Here is a 16,153-nt window from a genome sequence, read left to right as displayed (position 1 = left end):
CCAATGGGAAGGCGGGAGGGCGGGAGGCCGGGCTGAGCCTAGCGGCGGCCCGTAGGCAGGGGGAAGTGACGTACGCAGCTGAGGGGCGCTTCCGGGCCGGGGCGGCTGCTGCACGTGAGTGACGGGGCGCACGCCCCCGTTACCGGCGGGGGGGGGATCGGGGGAGAAGCTTCGCGGGGGAGGATCGCGGGGGTCACGGCTGGACGGGGGGGGGGGATCACGGAGGTAACGGCCCCGGGGGACTAACGGCGTGGGGGGGGGGTCCCGGGGGCAGCGGCCGCGGGAGGGTCCCGGTCGCAGGGAGGGCTCGGGCGGGGGCAGAGGGGCAGGCCCGTGGCGCGGGGAGCCCGGGGGGACCCGAGGCAGGCGGGGAGAAGGACCCCGCGGAGGGGCGGGGGCCCGTCCCGTCACCCGCTGTCCCTTGCGCTGGGAGCAGGAGCGATGCCCTCCCCGGAGAGCAGGTCGGTTTTCGAGGCCGCCCAGGACCCCGTCCTTCTGCACGGGCTGACCCTCGTCTCCGGGATCGCTGCGGATGTGTGGGCCGCCGAGCCGGTACCGGGGAGCCACGGTGCGTGGGGCTCCGCGGGGGGGGTGGTATTTAGCCAAGCTCGTGTCCGCCAGCCCTCAGCCGCGGAGCAGGGGCTCTGCCCCCCACACAGCTCAGATGGCCACCCTGGAGCTTGGCCATGGGAGCTGCCTGGCGCGTGGGTGAATGGGCTTCCCTCGGTGTCACCCCAAGGTCCCCAAAGCTCCTTCTGTAGCCATAGGGCTCTTTGTATGGCTGAGAAGAAACCCAGGAGGCCCCACTCCTTATAGTGCAGCCTGGGGAGCCGCCCATGCACAGCCCTTCCTTCTTCTTCCAGAGGAACCCACAGCTGCCAGCAGCGAGGAGAAAGCCCACGGGGTCCCCGAGGTGCCCGAGCGGATGTGCTGCTCGACCTGCGGGCAGGTGTTCAGCAGCCGGGAAGAGCAGGTGAGCGGGGCCGAGCGGCCAGCATGAGGTGGGAGCAGGGCTGGCAGGGGCCTGCTGAGGAAGCTCAGCCGCAGCGTGGTGCAGGCCATCACTGGCCTCTTCCTGGAGCTCCACTGCCCACTTCGTCTTGGGATCTGGCACTCAGACCCCATATATTATCACTTAAAGTGACATTTCCTGGAGGCAGGTGGTACATGAAGCTCTGGTCTGCGCCTGTTCGGGTTAACTGTTACATGGCTAACTCCTTGATATACCATGATCTTCCAGTCAGGATCACTGCAGGCTTCCAGCATGAGTTAGCCTTCAGAGTTTGTCACCTCAGTCCCTTTGGTGGTGGGGGTTTCCATGGACCACCAAGACCCTGCTGGCTCATGCCTCTTTCCTCCACAGACTGAGCACTACCGTCTCGACTGGCACCGCTTCAACCTGAAGCAGCGACTCCTGGGGCGCCGGACACTGCCAGTAGAAGTGTTTGAGGAGAAGACGCGCGCAGGTGAGGAACGGGGCTGCGCCCAGCGGTGTCCAGAGGCTGTCAGCAGCCTTGCTGGGGCTGTTCTGGCAGGGATGAAGCCCCTGCCTACCTCTGCCAGCTCAGGGTCCCTTTATTCTGCCCCTGTGGGGTCTTCTGGGGGTCCAGCACTGCTGCTGAGCCCTGCTGACTTGTTATGGGGAGAAGGGGGTGTTCTACCTGAGCCGCTGCCTAGGCATACCTGGGGGTCCAGAGCCCCAAACCCCTATCTCCCCAGCCCACAGCCCTCTTGTGAACATGTAGGGTACTGGACAGGACATTTCTGGGGTTGTGGGCTAGACCTTGGAATCACCTGCGAAGTTTTGGGGAGGCAGTTGGTTAATCTTTGTGCTGCTCCACTGCTGCATTTTCTTTCCCTTGCAGGTGATGTTTCCAGCATCTCAGGGTCTGATTCGGAGAGCTCCGATGTGAGCAGTGAGTCGGAGTTGCTGCCCTCTGCCAGTGACAGCCCCGAGACCCCCCAGACCCCCCGCTCCCACAAGGTGTTGCTCCGCAATGCAAAGGGCCAGCTCATCTCTGCGTACCGCTGCGTGCTGGACACCGGGAAGGCAAGTCACAGCCCAGCTTGTTGGGAGAGGGACCCTAGAGAAGGTGGGTGGCACTGGGGTGTAGACATCTGTCTGACAGTCCCTCACGTCCCCCTTGATGGGAAGGGTGGTCTCTGGTGCGCAGTCAGAGCCCCAGGCTTGCTGGTGGCCTGGTGTTTGACTCTGGGGTGCTCTTAGAAACCTGCTTCTAGTGCCAACAGAGGGGTTGCTTTCTGTCCTGGGGAACAGCAAGAGGTAACAAGGTGATCCTATGGGTGTTAGCAAGGGTGTCTGTGTATCAGGGTGGCATCGAGGAGCCAGTGGAGCTGGCAGCATCACTGCAGAGCCTCAGTGCAAGCACGTGCTGGGTTGTGCTGATGATGGGCGGTGGGCACTTCGCAGGAGCTGTGTTCCGGGGGTGAGTACAGGGGGACAGAGCTGGGGTTGCCCCTCTGGGCACAGTCAGGTGGGGCTACATGTTGGATGGCCATCCCCTCCCTACTCCTTCATCGCAGTGCTTACCACACCCTGGGCACCTATAGCTCCTAGTCTTTGCTTGAGAGTTGGCTAAGCCCAGTTGTGCCGCAAGAGACGTATTAATCTTTAGCGCCTCAGTACAAGCCATAAGTCCTCCGGGGTCCCAGGAGCATCAGCTCACCTCCTCTCCATGCCTGGGGCCCTGTTGCTCATGCCTGCCCCTCTCTGCAGCCCCCAGGTGCAGGAGCACAAGACCTTCCACCGCTACACGGTGCGAGCCCGGCGGGGCACAGCCCAGGGCCTACGGGATGCCCAGACCCCAGGGTCAGCACCCAGGTCGGCAGGAGCCTCCCTGCGGCGTTACAACGAGGCCGCGCTGCTCAAGGTGAGGATGCACCACAGCACTGGGCTCTCGGCAGGGAGACACGGTCGCAGCTGGCTCCATGGGGTGGTACCACACCACTGGTGGAGGGCATGGTTGGGATGTGAGCTCTGGAAGGGGGTCAGAGCCCAACTGAGGCTGCTCTGTCCTGAGTCTGTCCCTGCTCCAGAGCTACCTGTGAACACACAGCATGCTCAGGACCCCATAGTGCCTCCCCTTCCTCCCCAGGATATTCAGGACCTGCTGGCAGCCTGGGCACAGCACCTGAATGAAGCTCAGCGCATCTTCCTCCGGGCCCCTCGTCACAACCGTGTGCTGCTCTTCGGTGGCAGGAACCCACCCCTCACCCAGGGTGACCCTCGCGTCTGCCACATCCCCCTCAGCACCCGCCGGGCCACCCTGCGAGAGGTGCTGCGAGTCCACACCACGCTGGCCAACCTGCAGGTGTATGGTGAGTTGGACCAGCCCTGGTGCCTGTGGGTCAGAGCAGGTGGGGTGACGTGGTCCCTTGTGCTTTAGGCCATGCTGCCCTATGGGGTGGAGGTGCTAGCTCTCCAGCCCTCAGTCCCTGGAGACATGGGGTGCTCCCTGTCCCCAGGCAATGACAGGAGCATCCTTGCTGCCCAGGGAAGGACACGCCACTGGAGGACATCACAGGGTCCCCCTGGAAGGGCTGGCAGAAGAGGCAGCGGAAAGCAGAGGTGGATCCCCCACAGGAGGACACAAGTGGTGAGTTGAACCATGGAGGGAGACATGACTGAGCAAGCAGGGAAATCTGGTGTTATGGCACGAGACTAGATTTGCAGCCCTGTGACAGGGCCTGCCGCCACAGTGGGGGACTGCAGAGTGTGGCCTTGTGCTGGGCAGGAGAAGGGTGGGGAGTGCTTGGCTGAGAGCCCTGAGTGATTCGTGCTCTGTGGGGGGCCTCAGCCCCTGTCTTACCACCCCCCTCAGCCCCAGAGGAGGAGGAAGAGGAGGAGGAAAGCCCTGCAGGGGAACTGGAGGCTGTGGAAGTGACACTGGGGACCTTGGACCTTGGGGAGTTTGAAGTGATGCCCAAGCGAAACCGCAAAAGGAGGAAGAAGAGGGACAAGAAGGTGGAGAAAGGTGAGGGGGAAGAACTGGCTGGGGGCAGTGTAGGAGGGCGTTGGGGAAGGGACTGCCATGGCTGGGGTGCGGGCTGGCCCTGGCCCTCTCCCTCACCATGTGCTCCCCGTGCAGGGCCCTGTGCCGAAGAGAGGGGATGCCCTGTTATCCAGTGTGGGCAGCCTGGCCTGGAGCTGGCGACGGAGCAGCGGGGGGAGGCTGGGGCTGAGCCCCTTCCCTGGGCCGATGGAGGTGAGTGGGGTCGGGAGCTGGGCCGGGTACATGCCTGCCCCATTTGCTGGTGCCTTTGCAGTGGGGTGAAGAGCGCGTTGTCACATGGGTGCCCAGAGCAGCTGGGTGTGGGATGGCTGTAGTGCAGCCACATGCCTTCAAGTGAGCCGTGTGTTCGGAGCAGTAGCTCTGAATGGGGGGGCAGGCAGCACCTGGCTAAGGCAGGTGTGTTGAGGGGATTGGAGTGGGTCCCATCTCAGAAGAGGGCTCGTCTGCTGCAAACAGTGCCTAGCAATGCCATGGCACATTGTCACAGACTCTGGAGATCCTGCAGTGCTCAAATCCAGCTGGCAGGATGATACTTTAACTGCGCCATGTGTGTTTCCTAGTCAGACCAGAGCACCGCTCTGCCCAGGGAGCCATCAGACTCCCCTCCTGTCCTTTCCTCATAGGAGACCCTCAGACCCAGCTCCGCGATGCCCTGTTCACCGCCTGCAAAACAGGGGATATGGGGACACTACGGCACCTCCTGGGTGTGCCAGAGAGCGGTGGCCTGCCGGGGGACAGCGAGCATGGGGAGGGCGCACAGCCCCTGGATACGCCCCGCTCCCTGCTCAACCAGCCCGTGGATGAGCGCGGCTGCACCCTGCTTCATGTGGCAGCACGGGCGGGGAGGGCCGAGGCGGTGTGCCTGCTGCTGGAGGCGGGGGCGGACCCTGCCCTCAGGTACGGCCGCAGGGTGCCCAGCGACTCACTCCTGTCTCAACCACAGGAGACTGGTGCCAGCCTTGTCCTGGGACAGCCAGGGTTGGTCTCTACCAGCCAGGGTGTCTGGCTTTGTTACGGGAGGCCTAAGAGCTGAACCACCGTTCTCTCTGCCCGCCTGGTCTGGCTCAGTGGCAGGCGGGCACTGCCCCAACGTGCTTCCAGGTTTATTGGTAGGTGGTTCAAAGGGTAGGGATGAGACCACCCTTTGCAGGGTATTTGAGGTGCAAGCAGGGGAGGATTTGGGGGATTCTGGTGTAGGGATAAGCAACTTTCCCCTCCTTGGCTGCACTACCCTGGCCTGCAGTACCTGTTGCACATCTCTGGGGAGTTGCTGGGCTCACAGCCCAGTGGGACACAGGTAGGGCAAGCTGGTCTTGTCTCGCAGAGACGGGCAGGAGATGACCCCCTACTGTGTCTCTGCTGACAAACCGACCCGCAACGCCTTCCGCAAGTTCATGGTAGACCATCCAGACAAGTACGACTACGGCCGTGCCAAGGTGAATGCCTGCCCTCTGCCCTTGCCTTCTGACGGCTGGGGGAACCCGGAGCAAAGCGCCTCTTGCCCACTCATGCCGTTGGCCCTGGCTCAGTGGGAGATGCTGACTGCCCTCTGCCCCCAGGTACCAGGGCCCCTGACGCAGGAGATGGAGGCCAAGAAGCTGGAGAAGCGGCGGGCACAGAAAGCCCAGCGGAAGCAGCGGGAGCAGGCGCAGCGGGAGGAGCGGCAGCGCTGGGAGCAGGAGCAGGGAGAGAAGCAGCGGTTCGCAGCCCTGTCTGACAGGGAGAAGGTGAGGCCGTGCATGGGGAAGGGGATCCAGCCCGGCTGGGGCAGTGCTGATGTGGGGCGCTCTGGGCACAGCAGCTCGTGGGGCTGGGGGGCTGAGCTGTCTCTCTTCCCCAGAGGGCCCTGGCTGCTGAGCGGAGGCTGGCTGCGCAGCTGCAGGACGCCAGCACAGCCCTTGCCAACATCAGGTAACGGCCCCAGTAGTGTGGCTGTGCAGAGAAACTCTCCCACAGCTGTTCCCTGCCCTTCTTGCTCCAGTTCTCATTTCAAGTCTAAAGCTACTCCTGTCCACTCGGTTCCCAGCAGTGCCTGTCTAAAAGCTTTCTCTCTCTCTTCCCCTGCTCCCCTGAAATATTCTGGAAAGGACAACTTGGTCCACTTTGCAGCCAGATCTATGATAAGCCAGTCCCGCAGCCACTCCCATGCCCCTGACCCTGCATCCCATGTCCCTTCCCTATGCCACCCCACAGCCGTGCAGGCAGCCAGCCCTGCCCATGCTGATCTGGGCAGGGGCTTTACAACCCCCAATGGGGCCAAATTCCCCCATGTTCAGCCTCACCCCACACAGCATTGCCTCCTGGGACCGTGTCCTGGCTGGGCTGCTGGGTGAGCCCTGTAGGACCAGAGGAGCCCCAGCTCCCTCATGCTGCTGCTGTCTCATGTCACAGCCCAGGCAGTGAATCCTCTCTGCTCTTCTAACCCTCTTGCAAGTGTCTCCTTCGCTCAGGGCCACCTCTGCTCTTCCCTGCAGCCGCTGCTGGCAGTGTGGAGAGTCTCTGCTGGGCCGGATCCCTTTCCATTACCTCGACTTCTCCTTCTGCTCCACGGCCTGCCTGCAAACCCACCGCCGGGACCGGGCCAGCCACACGTAATGCTGGGGACTGCTGCCACCTGCCAAGGACCGATGTGGTGGAGACAGAGCTGAGCACTGGCTGCGCGGTGAGGGACAGCCTGCGGAGCAGCGCTGGTTGGAGGGACTGAGCTGGCCGCGTCACTCTTGGGGGCAACTCCGGCAAGGCTTGGGGCAAGAATATCACTCTGGGGGGTGACTGTGGGGACATGGCAACTGGGAGGTCCCTGTGCACTAATGTGAGGGGCCAGGACTGCGCCGTGGCCCAGCTCCAGCTGGAGGGGGTCTTGCTCCCAGCTTTTCTCCTGGCTACATTGTAGGCTGCTGCCCGTGGCAGTGGGACAGATCCTGACATATCCAGACCCTACAGCCCTGAGCTACCTGCAGCCGTACCTCTGGGCACTCTCTGGGCTGTGCTTTGCCCTCTCCTCTCCTGGATGCCATCGGTGTCTCAGCCGTATGATGTTAGCAACTACCTCCTCTGCCGGCATTGTCAATAAAGAGGTGCCTTGACCCCCCTAGGTGTGGGGGGCGTCAGCATGAACACTGGAACTATTTGGGATGAATGTGCAAAACAAACTCAGTTCTGAGCCCCTTTCTCCTTAGCACAGACCCTGCCGGGCCCTAGAGGACAGCAGGAGCTCTGGATGTCCACACCAGGACGTGTGCCCCTTTCCTAGGGCCTTGCCATCTCCGCAGCCCCAGCGAGAGGCAACGCCAGTGCCCAGCAGCCCTGTGTTTATTCTGTGGCTGTGGTGCCGTGGCTGAGGGTCCTGTTGAAAAGGGGTCGGTCAAGGAAGAGCAGGAAGGGGGCAGCGGGTGCCCCCTCCAGCTCCAGCACTGTGATGTTGTTGGAGCCAACATGCAGCACCGAGCTGGGCACAAAGAGGGTCTGCTGGGGCCCGCGGCAGGGCCAGTACCGGCCCAGGTTGAAGCCATTTATCCACAGCTGGCCCTGAAAGATGGAGACGGGACTGAGCTGTGCCCCTCTCCACCCTCACCCCCTCTCCCGTCTATGCACCGCCATACCTTGCTCCAACCTGGGAACTTCACGAAGGTGTCCCAGGTGATGCCAGGGGTCTCAAAGGTCCCAGTGTAGAAGGCTGGCCCGGCTCTGCCCCTGCTGCTTGATTTCGGCAGGGCAGTGTGGGGCCAGCCGTGCTGGATGGCAGGGTCTATGGCCAGGGGGTAGATCAGCCAGTTGCTGAGAGGGCTGGAGTCCAAGGAGAGGCTCCCCAGCAAGCCCTGAGTTGGAGCAGGAGGCGAAAATGAGGCAGCAGGGTCTAGCCAGGGGCAGGGAGATGCTTGGCTTCCCCAGGGCACATCCCCCTCTCAGCTGTGAAGGTGGGATGGGATCCGCTCCGAGGGGCTGCACTGCCCTGGCTGCTGTGGCAGCTAAGTGGGGGAGAGGGGTGCTGATCTCAGCCTTATCCAGGTCCTGGCAGGTTTGCCAGGGGATGGTGCGAGAAAGATTAACCAGGGAGCAGGGCTGGGAGTGGCCCCGCTGTGGCTGGGGTCTGTTGCTGGTGGCAGGAGAAAGGGGGTGTTTGGCCATGCGGGTGGCCAGGCAATCCCCTCCGGAGCCCCAGGGCCCTCTCCCCTCACCTTGAAGTCACTGATGTTGGCCCCGAAGCTGATCCTGCCCATGTTCTCCAGGAGCACGTCCAGGGTGTCCCCTGCCCTGCCCGTCACATGCAGCGTTGTCTGCCCGTCCCGCTCCAGCGTCCCCCGGTACTCCTGCAGTCACAGTCAGCACTGCCGCCGCATGCCCAGATCCCACCACCCCAAATGCTGCCGGTGCCCCAAGAGCCGGCCCAGGGCTGCCCTCCACCCCCAAAGGGGGCAAATTCCGGCCAGAGGGCTACCCCACAAGGGCTCAGTGTGGATCTCGGCACCCTGGCTGTCCCTGAGCCCCTGGCATGGCACAGCCCCACTGCCAGCAGGTCCCACAGCACTCCCGAGCACAGGGACAGGGACAGATGTGCTCCCGCTGGCTCACCTGCTGCAGCGTCACGTAGCCGCGGTCGCAGACGCTGTGGGGAGGAGCGCCCAGCGTGGCTGGGTGCAGGACATCCCGGGGCAGCTGTGTGCGGTACAGCACAAAGCCGTGGGCCTGCAAGACACAGCGGAGCGGCTCAGAAAGGAAAACGGGGCTGGAGATGAGCTCTGCTCCTCCACCCCAGAGCCAGGGCAGGGCAGACAAGCCTAGGAGCATCTCCCCCAGTGTCCCCCACTGCACTCACCTGCTTGATGGCCTCAAAGCTGAGAGGGAACTGGCTCTGGATGGGCCCGGAGGGGCACAGCACATCCAAGACATCCAGGAGGTCGGCATACTGCAAAGAGAGGGACGGGCGCGGGGCAGCCGGGCAGTGCCAGCAGGTGCAGCACAGCTGCAGGGGCAGCACAGCCCTCGGGGCAGGCACTCACCTTCCGCAGGCCCACCCAGCCATAGGCGTACTTGGGGGTGGCGGGGGGCATCGGACCGACGGGCAGGGGCTGGAACTGAACAGCAAACTGTCAGCTGCCCCCCCCGGGGCAAGCAGGGAGATGTCCCCTGCCCTGCTATGTCCCTCTGTGTCCCCCTCTTCCCTGGCACAGACAGCGGTGCCCAGTACTGTCCCCCTCTGCCTGCCAGGCTCAGCACCTTGCTGATGACCGTGCGGATGGCAAACAGCTTCTCCGTGGGGTCTCCCACCTCCGAGAGGGGGGGCATCATAGTCATAGCTGGTGGTCACTGGTTTGTACTGGTCCTTGAAGTCAGCACCTGGCCAGGAAAGCGATGGGAGGTGGAGGAAGGGGCTCTGGCAGAGCCCAGGGCATAGAACCCAGCCCCAGGCTGCCTGCAATGCAATGGCAGGGGGGGCATGACCCAGAACTGAGAGCCCCTGCCTGGGGACAAAAGGAGTCCCCGGGGGGGACAGACTTGGGTTGAGGGGCCCTTGGGTATGTGTCAGCCTGTCCTGTGGGACAGAACAGGAGCCTGAAGCAGGCTCCTCAGGGATGGCCAAGGAAAGCCCCCCAGCGTGCCCCCCTCCTCCCCAGGGCAGGGCCCTACTCACCACTCCAGTAGGCGAAGTTTGTCCCCCCATGGAACATGTACCTACGGGACACCCCAGAGAGCCCCATCAGCACCCCCACAGACCCCGCGGGGGGCTCACCAGGCGCTGCCCCCTCCCTGCTCTACCCGCAGACCCAGCCCTGCCTGCCTCCCCCTGCCCCAGCCCTGCGGGACAAAGGCGAGCAGCAATGCCCACTCCAATGCTGGCAGATGGGAGGGCATGGCCCCCCCCGCAGGCTGCGCCCCCCACCAGCTGACTACTTGCATGTTGACGCTGGCTCCCAGCTGCAGCATGTCCTCCAGCCCCCGGGCCACCTGCGCCGAGCTGGTGCTGGCGTGCGCCTCGCCCCAGTAGTCCAGCCAGCCCGTGTAGTACTCGGAGTTCACCTGGGGGAGAAAGGGGCTGTCACCTGCCCGGAGCTGGGGCTCCTGGCACCCCTCTCTCAGCCACATCCCCCTGCTCACCTGCAGCCTGGCCCCAGCACCCCTCTTTGCCTCGTCCCCCCCAACCCCTCTGCCTCCCCAAAGCCATCGCGGGTCATTCCCCAACACGGTGCCCATGCCAAGCTCACCAGGGGTCCCTTCGGCTCGACCCGGCGCTGGGCACCAAATGCCTCCGTCACGTTGGAGCCTGTGGAGGTGGCAGGAGGGAGGTTGGTGCAGGACAGAGCTGGGACCCCCATCCCCTCTCTTCCTCCTCCTCCTTCTCCTCCTCCTCCCCCGTAGGGGTACCTGGCCCGAAGTCAACGGTGGCGTAGAGCCCCTGCAGCGTGCCGCAGCGCAGCTCCCATGCCCGCGTGCCGTCGGTGGTGAAGAGCAGCACCTCGCTCCCCAGCAGCGCCCGGAACGAGCCCAGCAGGTGCCGCAGGTACTCGTAGTCGCAGGCGTAGTAGCTCCCATATTCATTCTCCACCTGCAAGCAGGGCAGGGACCGGCACCCAGCGTGCACATGGCAGGGCTGCAGCCAAGTCCCGCCACGCACTGGGACGAGCACCCAGGTCCCCCCTTCCCTCCCCACATCACTAAATGTTGTGACAACCCCCAGGTGCGTCCCAAGACTGACCTTCCCACCCCACTGTGACCCCCAGCTCTGACAGTGTTCCTCAAACCACAAACGAGGTGTTGGCAGGTACCCCCAAGTCTGAGCCTTTGGATTTAAACCCAGACCCAGAGGTCAGGAGGGGTTTATCTAAGAGCTGTGCCAGATGATGGCACAGTGTAGGGCGTACAGGTGGCTTTTTGAGGCACATCCAAAGATGACCCAGAGCAAGGCAGCGGGCTGGGTCCCACAGCACCCTACCTGCACGCTGATGATGTTCCCCCCATGCTGGTACAGTCGTGGCTTGATCTTGGGTAGCAGGACATGGAGCCAGGAGTCCACGGCTGCCAGGTAGGCTGAGGAGGGAGAGGGCAGCTCAGCCTGGCCGCAGTGGCCACCCCAGCCCACCCGCAGCCAGCCCTGCCAGGAGGATGATGGAGCAATCGGGGCAGAGCCGAGCACGATGGGGAAGTGGAGGTGGAGGACAAACTATGGCGGTCCCAGAAGGTGGAGAAGAGGATGGGAGAGAAGATGCAGCGGGGCTGGCAGGTGCGTGGAGAGAGACCGGCGTGCCGGGCTGGCACCAGGCTGTAAGGACGCGGTGGCCAGACCCCTGCGCCGAGGCTCACCGGGGTCGGAGGAGCGCAGGACGATGTCTGGTTTCCACAGCAGCCAGGCGGGCAGGCCACCCTGGAGAAACACCCGCAGTGAGGGAGGCAGGGAAACTGCTCAGCAGCCCGGGCTGGCACACAGCCGACACCGGGCCAGGGCAGTGCTAACGCTCCGCACCGGAGTGGCACGTGCCCTGCAGAGCAGCACCCTGGCCATGGCTGGCATGGCACCGGGGTCGGCATGCCAGCCAGAAGGGTCAGCCCCGCTGTGCCCTTCCCAGGCCACCCATGACCCCTCCGTTCCAGGTCTGGGGGCTGGGGCTCACCATCTCCCACTCCGCACAGATGTAGGGCCCAGGCCGCAGGATCACCAGAAGCCCCAGCTCGGCTGTCAGGTCCAGGAACGCTTCCACATCCCGGTCCCCAGCAAAGTCATAAACTCCCGGCAGGGGCTCGTGGTAGTTCCAGGGGATGTAGCTGGGGCAAGAGGGGAGATCAGCACGTGGAGGCTAAGGGCACCCCAGCACTACAGGGAACCATCCCTCTCTGCTCCTGGGAACTGGCCTTCAGCCTGGGCTGAGGATGGCAACTGGGGCTGGACTGGGACTAGCCCAGGCTCATGCTTGTGTCTGGCAGGGGTGTCCTAGGGGTCATAGTCAGCCTAGTGGAAGGGCTGCTCCCCGCTCCCTGTGATCAGACACCATCCTTGCCTCTGTCCCCACTCCGGGGGCCCCAGAGACCCCGAGGGGCCATGGTGGCTGTGGGCTGGGCGCTGTCAGGGTGGCCCCCGTCGCTTACACCTGCACAGCGCTGAGCCCGCTCATGTACATCTTGCGGAGCCGGTCCCTCCAGGCGGGGCGCGGGACCCGGGCGTAGTGGATGCTGCCCGAGATGTAGCGGAAAGGGGCACCATCCTTGCGGAAGCAGTTCTCCTCGTAATCCAGCTCGAAGGAGCGTGCTGGGGGGGAGGCCTGCGGGAGAGGGGCAGTTCTGGGGGGCTGCAGACCCTCCCCAAGCCCAGCCGCCCCCTCCCATGCTCCCTGTAACAGGGACTGATGGGGGCTGGATCCTGAGGGGGACCCTCCCTATCCTCAGTGCAGGGATGAGGCAGGTACCACGCTGTCCCAGGAGAGCGGGAGGGACAAGCAGGGCAGCCATTTGCCCCTCCTGATGCCCCCTCGCCGCTAATCAAACACCTTGTGCCTGAGCTGGTGGCATTTTGGGGGACGGGTGCTGCTGGGGACGGGTGCTGGGAGGGCAGGCAGGGAGCTGGGAGTGCAAGCGGGACATTGGGGCAGGACATGGGCTGCAGCAGAAGGAAGCCATAGTAGCAAGAGCAGGGACACGGGGGAGGAAAGCAAGGCAGATCCCGGAGGCGTCCCACCGGACCCTTCACAGCTCAGCCCCGCGCGCTTCTCCCAACCTTTCCACCCGTGTTTGCTAACCTGCGTGTGCAGGAGCCCCACCACCAGCAGCAGGGCGAGAGCTGACAGACCCATGCTCGCTGGGCGCTCGGCAGGCCCGGGATGGGGGACAAAGGGGGACGTGGACACCACCATCACATGATCCTTCTCAGCCAGTGCCAGGCGCTTCCTCCAGGTCCTAAGTGCAGGCAGCTGGAACAGCAGCACAGCTGGAACAGCAGCACAGCTGGGGGGAGAGCGTGGGATAGGGGGTGGGTGGCTCAGGCCCCCCCGTGCCTGGGCCAGCCACATGTCACCCCCCTCCAAGCCCACCCAGCACGGGGTGCAGGCAGCACCCCATCGCCCGAGCCAGCTCCAGCCAGGGGACGCATCCCCGGTGCCCCCCGGGGTGGTGGGCGACACACGTGGGAGGACAAGGAGCCTCATAAAAGTGTCACCACCAGACAAAACGCCTTCGAGGGAACTCAGCCCCCTTATTTCATCGGAGAGGTGGTGATGGGACACCCCGGTTACAGCTCCGGGACGGGGCGATGCCACTGCTGTCTGACAGAAAGGAAAACGTCCCTGGACCGGGGCCGGAGCCTGGTGACAGGGCTGGTGACAGGGGCGTCGGAGGGCGACGGGGTGACGCCCTCGGGGACGAGTCCTGCTGGGGTGGCCTCGCTATCTCTGTCCCCCGCAGCGCCGACCTGCCCGCCGGGGCGCGGGGCTTGGCCCACCGGGGCCAGCTCCGAGGAGCGGCGGGGCTGCAGGATGCCGCCACGGCCGGCAGCCGGCGGGGACACGGCGTTCCACCGCGGTCACAGCGCGGGGCGAGCGCGGGGCTCGGCGCTGCCCCCCCGCCCCGCTCCGCCGGGGGGAGCGCGCGGTCCCCGGCGCGGCGGCACCGGGCGGGCGGCAGCGCCCCGCCCCGCCGGTGACGCGCCGGGTGACGCCGTGGGTGACGCGCGGCGGCGGGCGATGACGCGGGCGGGCGATGGGGCAGGCGCTGTGCGTCTGCTCCCGCGGCACCGTCAGCCTGGGGGGCGCGCGGTACCTGGTGCTGCACCGGCTGGCTGAGGGGTCCGCGGGGCTGCGGCGCGGGGGGCCCGCGGGCACCGGGGCACGCTCGGGCGGAAGCGGTGCTCGGGCGTGGGGGGCGTGCGGGGGGTGCTCGGGCGTGGGGGGATGCTCGGCGTGAAGGTGATGCTCGGGCGTGGGGGGATGCTCGGGCACGGGGGGGATGCTCGGGAGTGGAGGTGATGCTCATAGGGGATGTTTAGGCGCGGGGGGATGCTGGGGCATGGGCGTGATGCTCAGGCATGGGAGGATATGCTTGGGTGTGTGTAGGATGCTCGAGCATGGTGGGGAGATGCTTGAGCACAAGTGGTGTTTGGGCATGGGGGAGATGCTTGAGCACGTGCGTGGCGGAGGATTGTCATGCTGGGTGGCAGGAGTCGATCATGCCCAGGAGTGGGTGCTTGGACCCATGGGAGTGAGGGTGATTGGGCCAGTGGGGTTGTTCATGCAGAGCGGGGGGATGCTTTGGGTGCCTGGCATGTGCCCCCAAGGTGGGGGGAGCATCCATGCCTGGGGGGTTCCCATGGAAAGGGGTGCAGGTACCCGCTGCGCCCCCTCCCCTAGGTGCTCACAATTGAGGCTGGGCACAGGGCCCTGACATGGGCACCACAGCGGTGTGACACCCAGCCCACGCCGCACTCGGCTTCTTTCAGGGGCTTCAGCTACGTGGACCTGGTGGAGGGGATGAGGGACGGGCGCTTCTATGCCCTGAAGCGCATCCCGTGCCATGACAAGGAGGACCGCCAGGCCGCCCTGCATGAGGTGGAGATGCACAGCCTCTTCGACCACCCCAACATCCTGCCCCTGGTGGCCCACTGCATGGTGGAGAAGGGTGCCAAGCACGAAGCCTGGCTCCTCCTGCCCTACGTGAAGGTGAGGGGGGGCTCCCTTGGCTGCCCCCACGCCCCTGCTGCCAGGAGCGGCAGTGGTGACCAGCTGCTTGCGTTTGCCAGGGCGGGACTCTCTGGAGCGAGGTGCAAGCACTGCAGGAGAAAGGGACCTTCATGCCAGAGCAACGGATCCTCCTCATCCTCTATGGCATCTGCCGCGGGCTGCAAGCCATCCACAGCAAGGGCTATGCGCACAGGTGCGGGGCCGGCAGCCCCGGCTTGGGGGGTTGGCAGGGGGCCCAGCAGGCATTCAGTGATGTCCATCCCTGCAGGGACCTCAAGCCCACCAACGTGCTGCTGGATGAGGATGACCGGCCTCTCCTGATGGACCTGGGCTCCATGAACCAAGCTCGCATTGAAGTCAACAGCTCTCGGGAGGCCACAGCCGTGCAGGTGGGTGCCCTGGGATGTCACCCTACCAGCCCGGCCCTGCCCCAAGCCCTTCATCCCCCCCCTCACCCTCCTCCCTGCAGGACTGGGCTGCCCAGCGCTGCACCATCTCCTACCGTGCCCCCGAGCTCTTCACGGTGCCGAGCCAGTGTGTCATAGACGAGCGCACAGATATCTGGGTAAGGATCCGGCCCCCCGTCCCCCGTCCCACTGCTGCGGGGCTGCCCTGACCCCGCTGCGCTCCAGTCCCTAGGCTGCGTGCTGTACTGCATGATGTTTGGGGAGGGCCCCTACGACGCCATCTTCCAGAAGGGTGACAGCGTGGCTCTGGCGGTGCAGAACCCCATCGTTGTGCCCCCCACGACCAGGTGAGGGGCTGGGGAGGGTGACCCTGCTCACAGCAGCCCCCCATGCCGTGCACCGTGCAGACGCCCCTCGCCATCTTTCCTCCAGGTACTCGGCCGCCTTGCAGCGCCTGCTCTGCTCCATGATGACACTGAACCCCCAGGAGCGACCCAGCATAAATTACATCCTCCACCAGCTGGAGGGGCTGCAGCCAGCGCCAGCGGGCCAGGACACTACGCAGATCTGAGCCCGTCCCACCCCACAGCGGTGATGCGCCTTGAGGCCGAGCCAGGGGAGAAGCGGCTGCCCTCATCCCTGCTGCCCTGTGGAGCCGTTGCAGAGGGGATTGCTGCACCGGGGTAGAGCTGCTGTTCTGCACTGAAGGTGTGTTGGATTTGGAGTGGTCTGTGCCCTGGATGCTGCTGCCTGGGACTTGGTCTGTGCCCCAGGACTGTGGACCTGTGACCTGCTGCTAAACACGGGGCCCTCGTCAGCCACTGCCTCCCTTCGGGGGTTGCAGAGGAGGATGCTGTGGAACCGCCGCCCCCCCCCCCCGGGGACGGCAGCCATGGCCCTGCCACTCTGTGCCCCAGGAGGGTCACTCCTGCCCGGGGCAGAGCTGCGGTCCTGGTCCCGGTGCGGTGCTGGAGCGAGGGGAGGGGAACCTGGCACCCGCTCCACCGCTGCTCTCGGCACCTATGTTGCCTTGTGTTTGGAGTAAAAGATGTTC

The 16,153-nt window shown here is 64.9% G+C and overlaps 3 protein-coding genes across 7 annotated transcripts; 2 read left to right on the top strand and 1 right to left on the bottom strand.

Moving 5' to 3' along the window:
- Positions 1–82: 82 nt before the first annotated feature.
- ANKZF1 (ankyrin repeat and zinc finger peptidyl tRNA hydrolase 1) lies at positions 83–7,162 on the top strand. Of its 4 annotated transcripts, none has more exons than XM_068407678.1 (16): positions 83–114; positions 437–568; positions 864–973; positions 1,364–1,466; positions 1,866–2,050; positions 2,332–2,447; positions 2,738–2,891; positions 3,117–3,339; positions 3,516–3,617; positions 3,843–3,995; positions 4,110–4,226; positions 4,658–4,931; positions 5,359–5,470; positions 5,594–5,761; positions 5,875–5,945; positions 6,509–7,162. In XM_068407678.1, the coding sequence occupies exons 2-16, from the start codon at positions 442–444 to the stop codon at positions 6,627–6,629; spliced, it is 2,136 nt and encodes a 711-aa protein (XP_068263779.1). In that variant the 5' UTR covers positions 83–114; positions 437–441; the 3' UTR covers positions 6,630–7,162. The 4 variants fall into 4 exon arrangements, with proteins under 4 accessions (XP_068263779.1, XP_068263777.1, XP_068263778.1 ...); XM_068407676.1 differs by having other exon boundaries at positions 3,819–3,995; XM_068407677.1 differs by lacking the exon at positions 5,875–5,945 and having other exon boundaries at positions 3,819–3,995.
- Positions 7,163–7,328: 166 nt separating this feature from the next.
- Positions 7,329–13,165, bottom strand: GLB1L (galactosidase beta 1 like). Its single transcript, XM_068407782.1, is given in 17 exon segments — positions 7,329–7,562; positions 7,637–7,852; positions 8,213–8,344; positions 8,607–8,720; positions 8,851–8,940; positions 9,035–9,109; positions 9,252–9,314; positions 9,316–9,371; positions 9,667–9,707; positions 9,931–10,052; positions 10,238–10,296; positions 10,398–10,578; positions 10,966–11,060; positions 11,334–11,394; positions 11,642–11,792; positions 12,114–12,286; positions 12,761–13,165. Coding segments are annotated over 17 exon segments (2,250 nt in total). The 3' UTR covers positions 7,329–7,346.
- Positions 13,166–13,695: 530 nt separating this feature from the next.
- STK16 (serine/threonine kinase 16) lies at positions 13,696–15,758 on the top strand. Of its 2 annotated transcripts, none has more exons than XM_068407846.1 (7): positions 13,696–13,771; positions 14,452–14,671; positions 14,752–14,885; positions 14,961–15,081; positions 15,162–15,257; positions 15,325–15,446; positions 15,532–15,758. In XM_068407846.1, the coding sequence occupies exons 1-7, from the start codon at positions 13,716–13,718 to the stop codon at positions 15,668–15,670; spliced, it is 888 nt and encodes a 295-aa protein (XP_068263947.1). In that variant the 5' UTR covers positions 13,696–13,715; the 3' UTR covers positions 15,671–15,758. The 2 variants fall into 2 exon arrangements, with proteins under 2 accessions (XP_068263947.1, XP_068263946.1); XM_068407845.1 differs by having other exon boundaries at positions 13,703–13,801.
- Positions 15,759–16,153: the final 395 nt, after the last annotated feature.

This window comes from Nyctibius grandis, chromosome 9, assembly GCF_013368605.1.
Source record: "Nyctibius grandis isolate bNycGra1 chromosome 9, bNycGra1.pri, whole genome shotgun sequence".
NCBI classification, from domain to species: domain Eukaryota; kingdom Metazoa; phylum Chordata; class Aves; order Nyctibiiformes; family Nyctibiidae; genus Nyctibius; species Nyctibius grandis.
This window is presented reverse-complemented; position numbering and strand designations above follow the sequence as displayed.

Bases quoted from the DNA above. Each gene is read 5' to 3' on its own strand.
- ANKZF1 (XM_068407676.1), top strand. From the start codon at position 442: ATGCCCTCCCCGGAGAGCAGGTCGGTTTTCGAGGCCGCCCAGGACCCC. The intron at 2,448-2,737 runs GTGAGTACAGGG...CCCTCTCTGCAG, and splicing joins GCAGGAGCTGTGTTCCGGGG to CCCCCAGGTGCAGGAGCACA. The intron at 4,227-4,657 runs GTGAGTGGGGTC...CTTTCCTCATAG, and splicing joins CCTTCCCTGGGCCGATGGAG to GAGACCCTCAGACCCAGCTC.
- STK16 (XM_068407845.1), top strand. From the start codon at position 13,716: ATGGGGCAGGCGCTGTGCGTCTGCTCCCGCGGCACCGTCAGCCTGGGG. The intron at 13,802-14,451 runs GTCCGCGGGGCT...GGCTTCTTTCAG, and splicing joins CTGCACCGGCTGGCTGAGGG to GGGCTTCAGCTACGTGGACC. The intron at 14,886-14,960 runs GTGCGGGGCCGG...CCATCCCTGCAG, and splicing joins AGCAAGGGCTATGCGCACAG to GGACCTCAAGCCCACCAACG.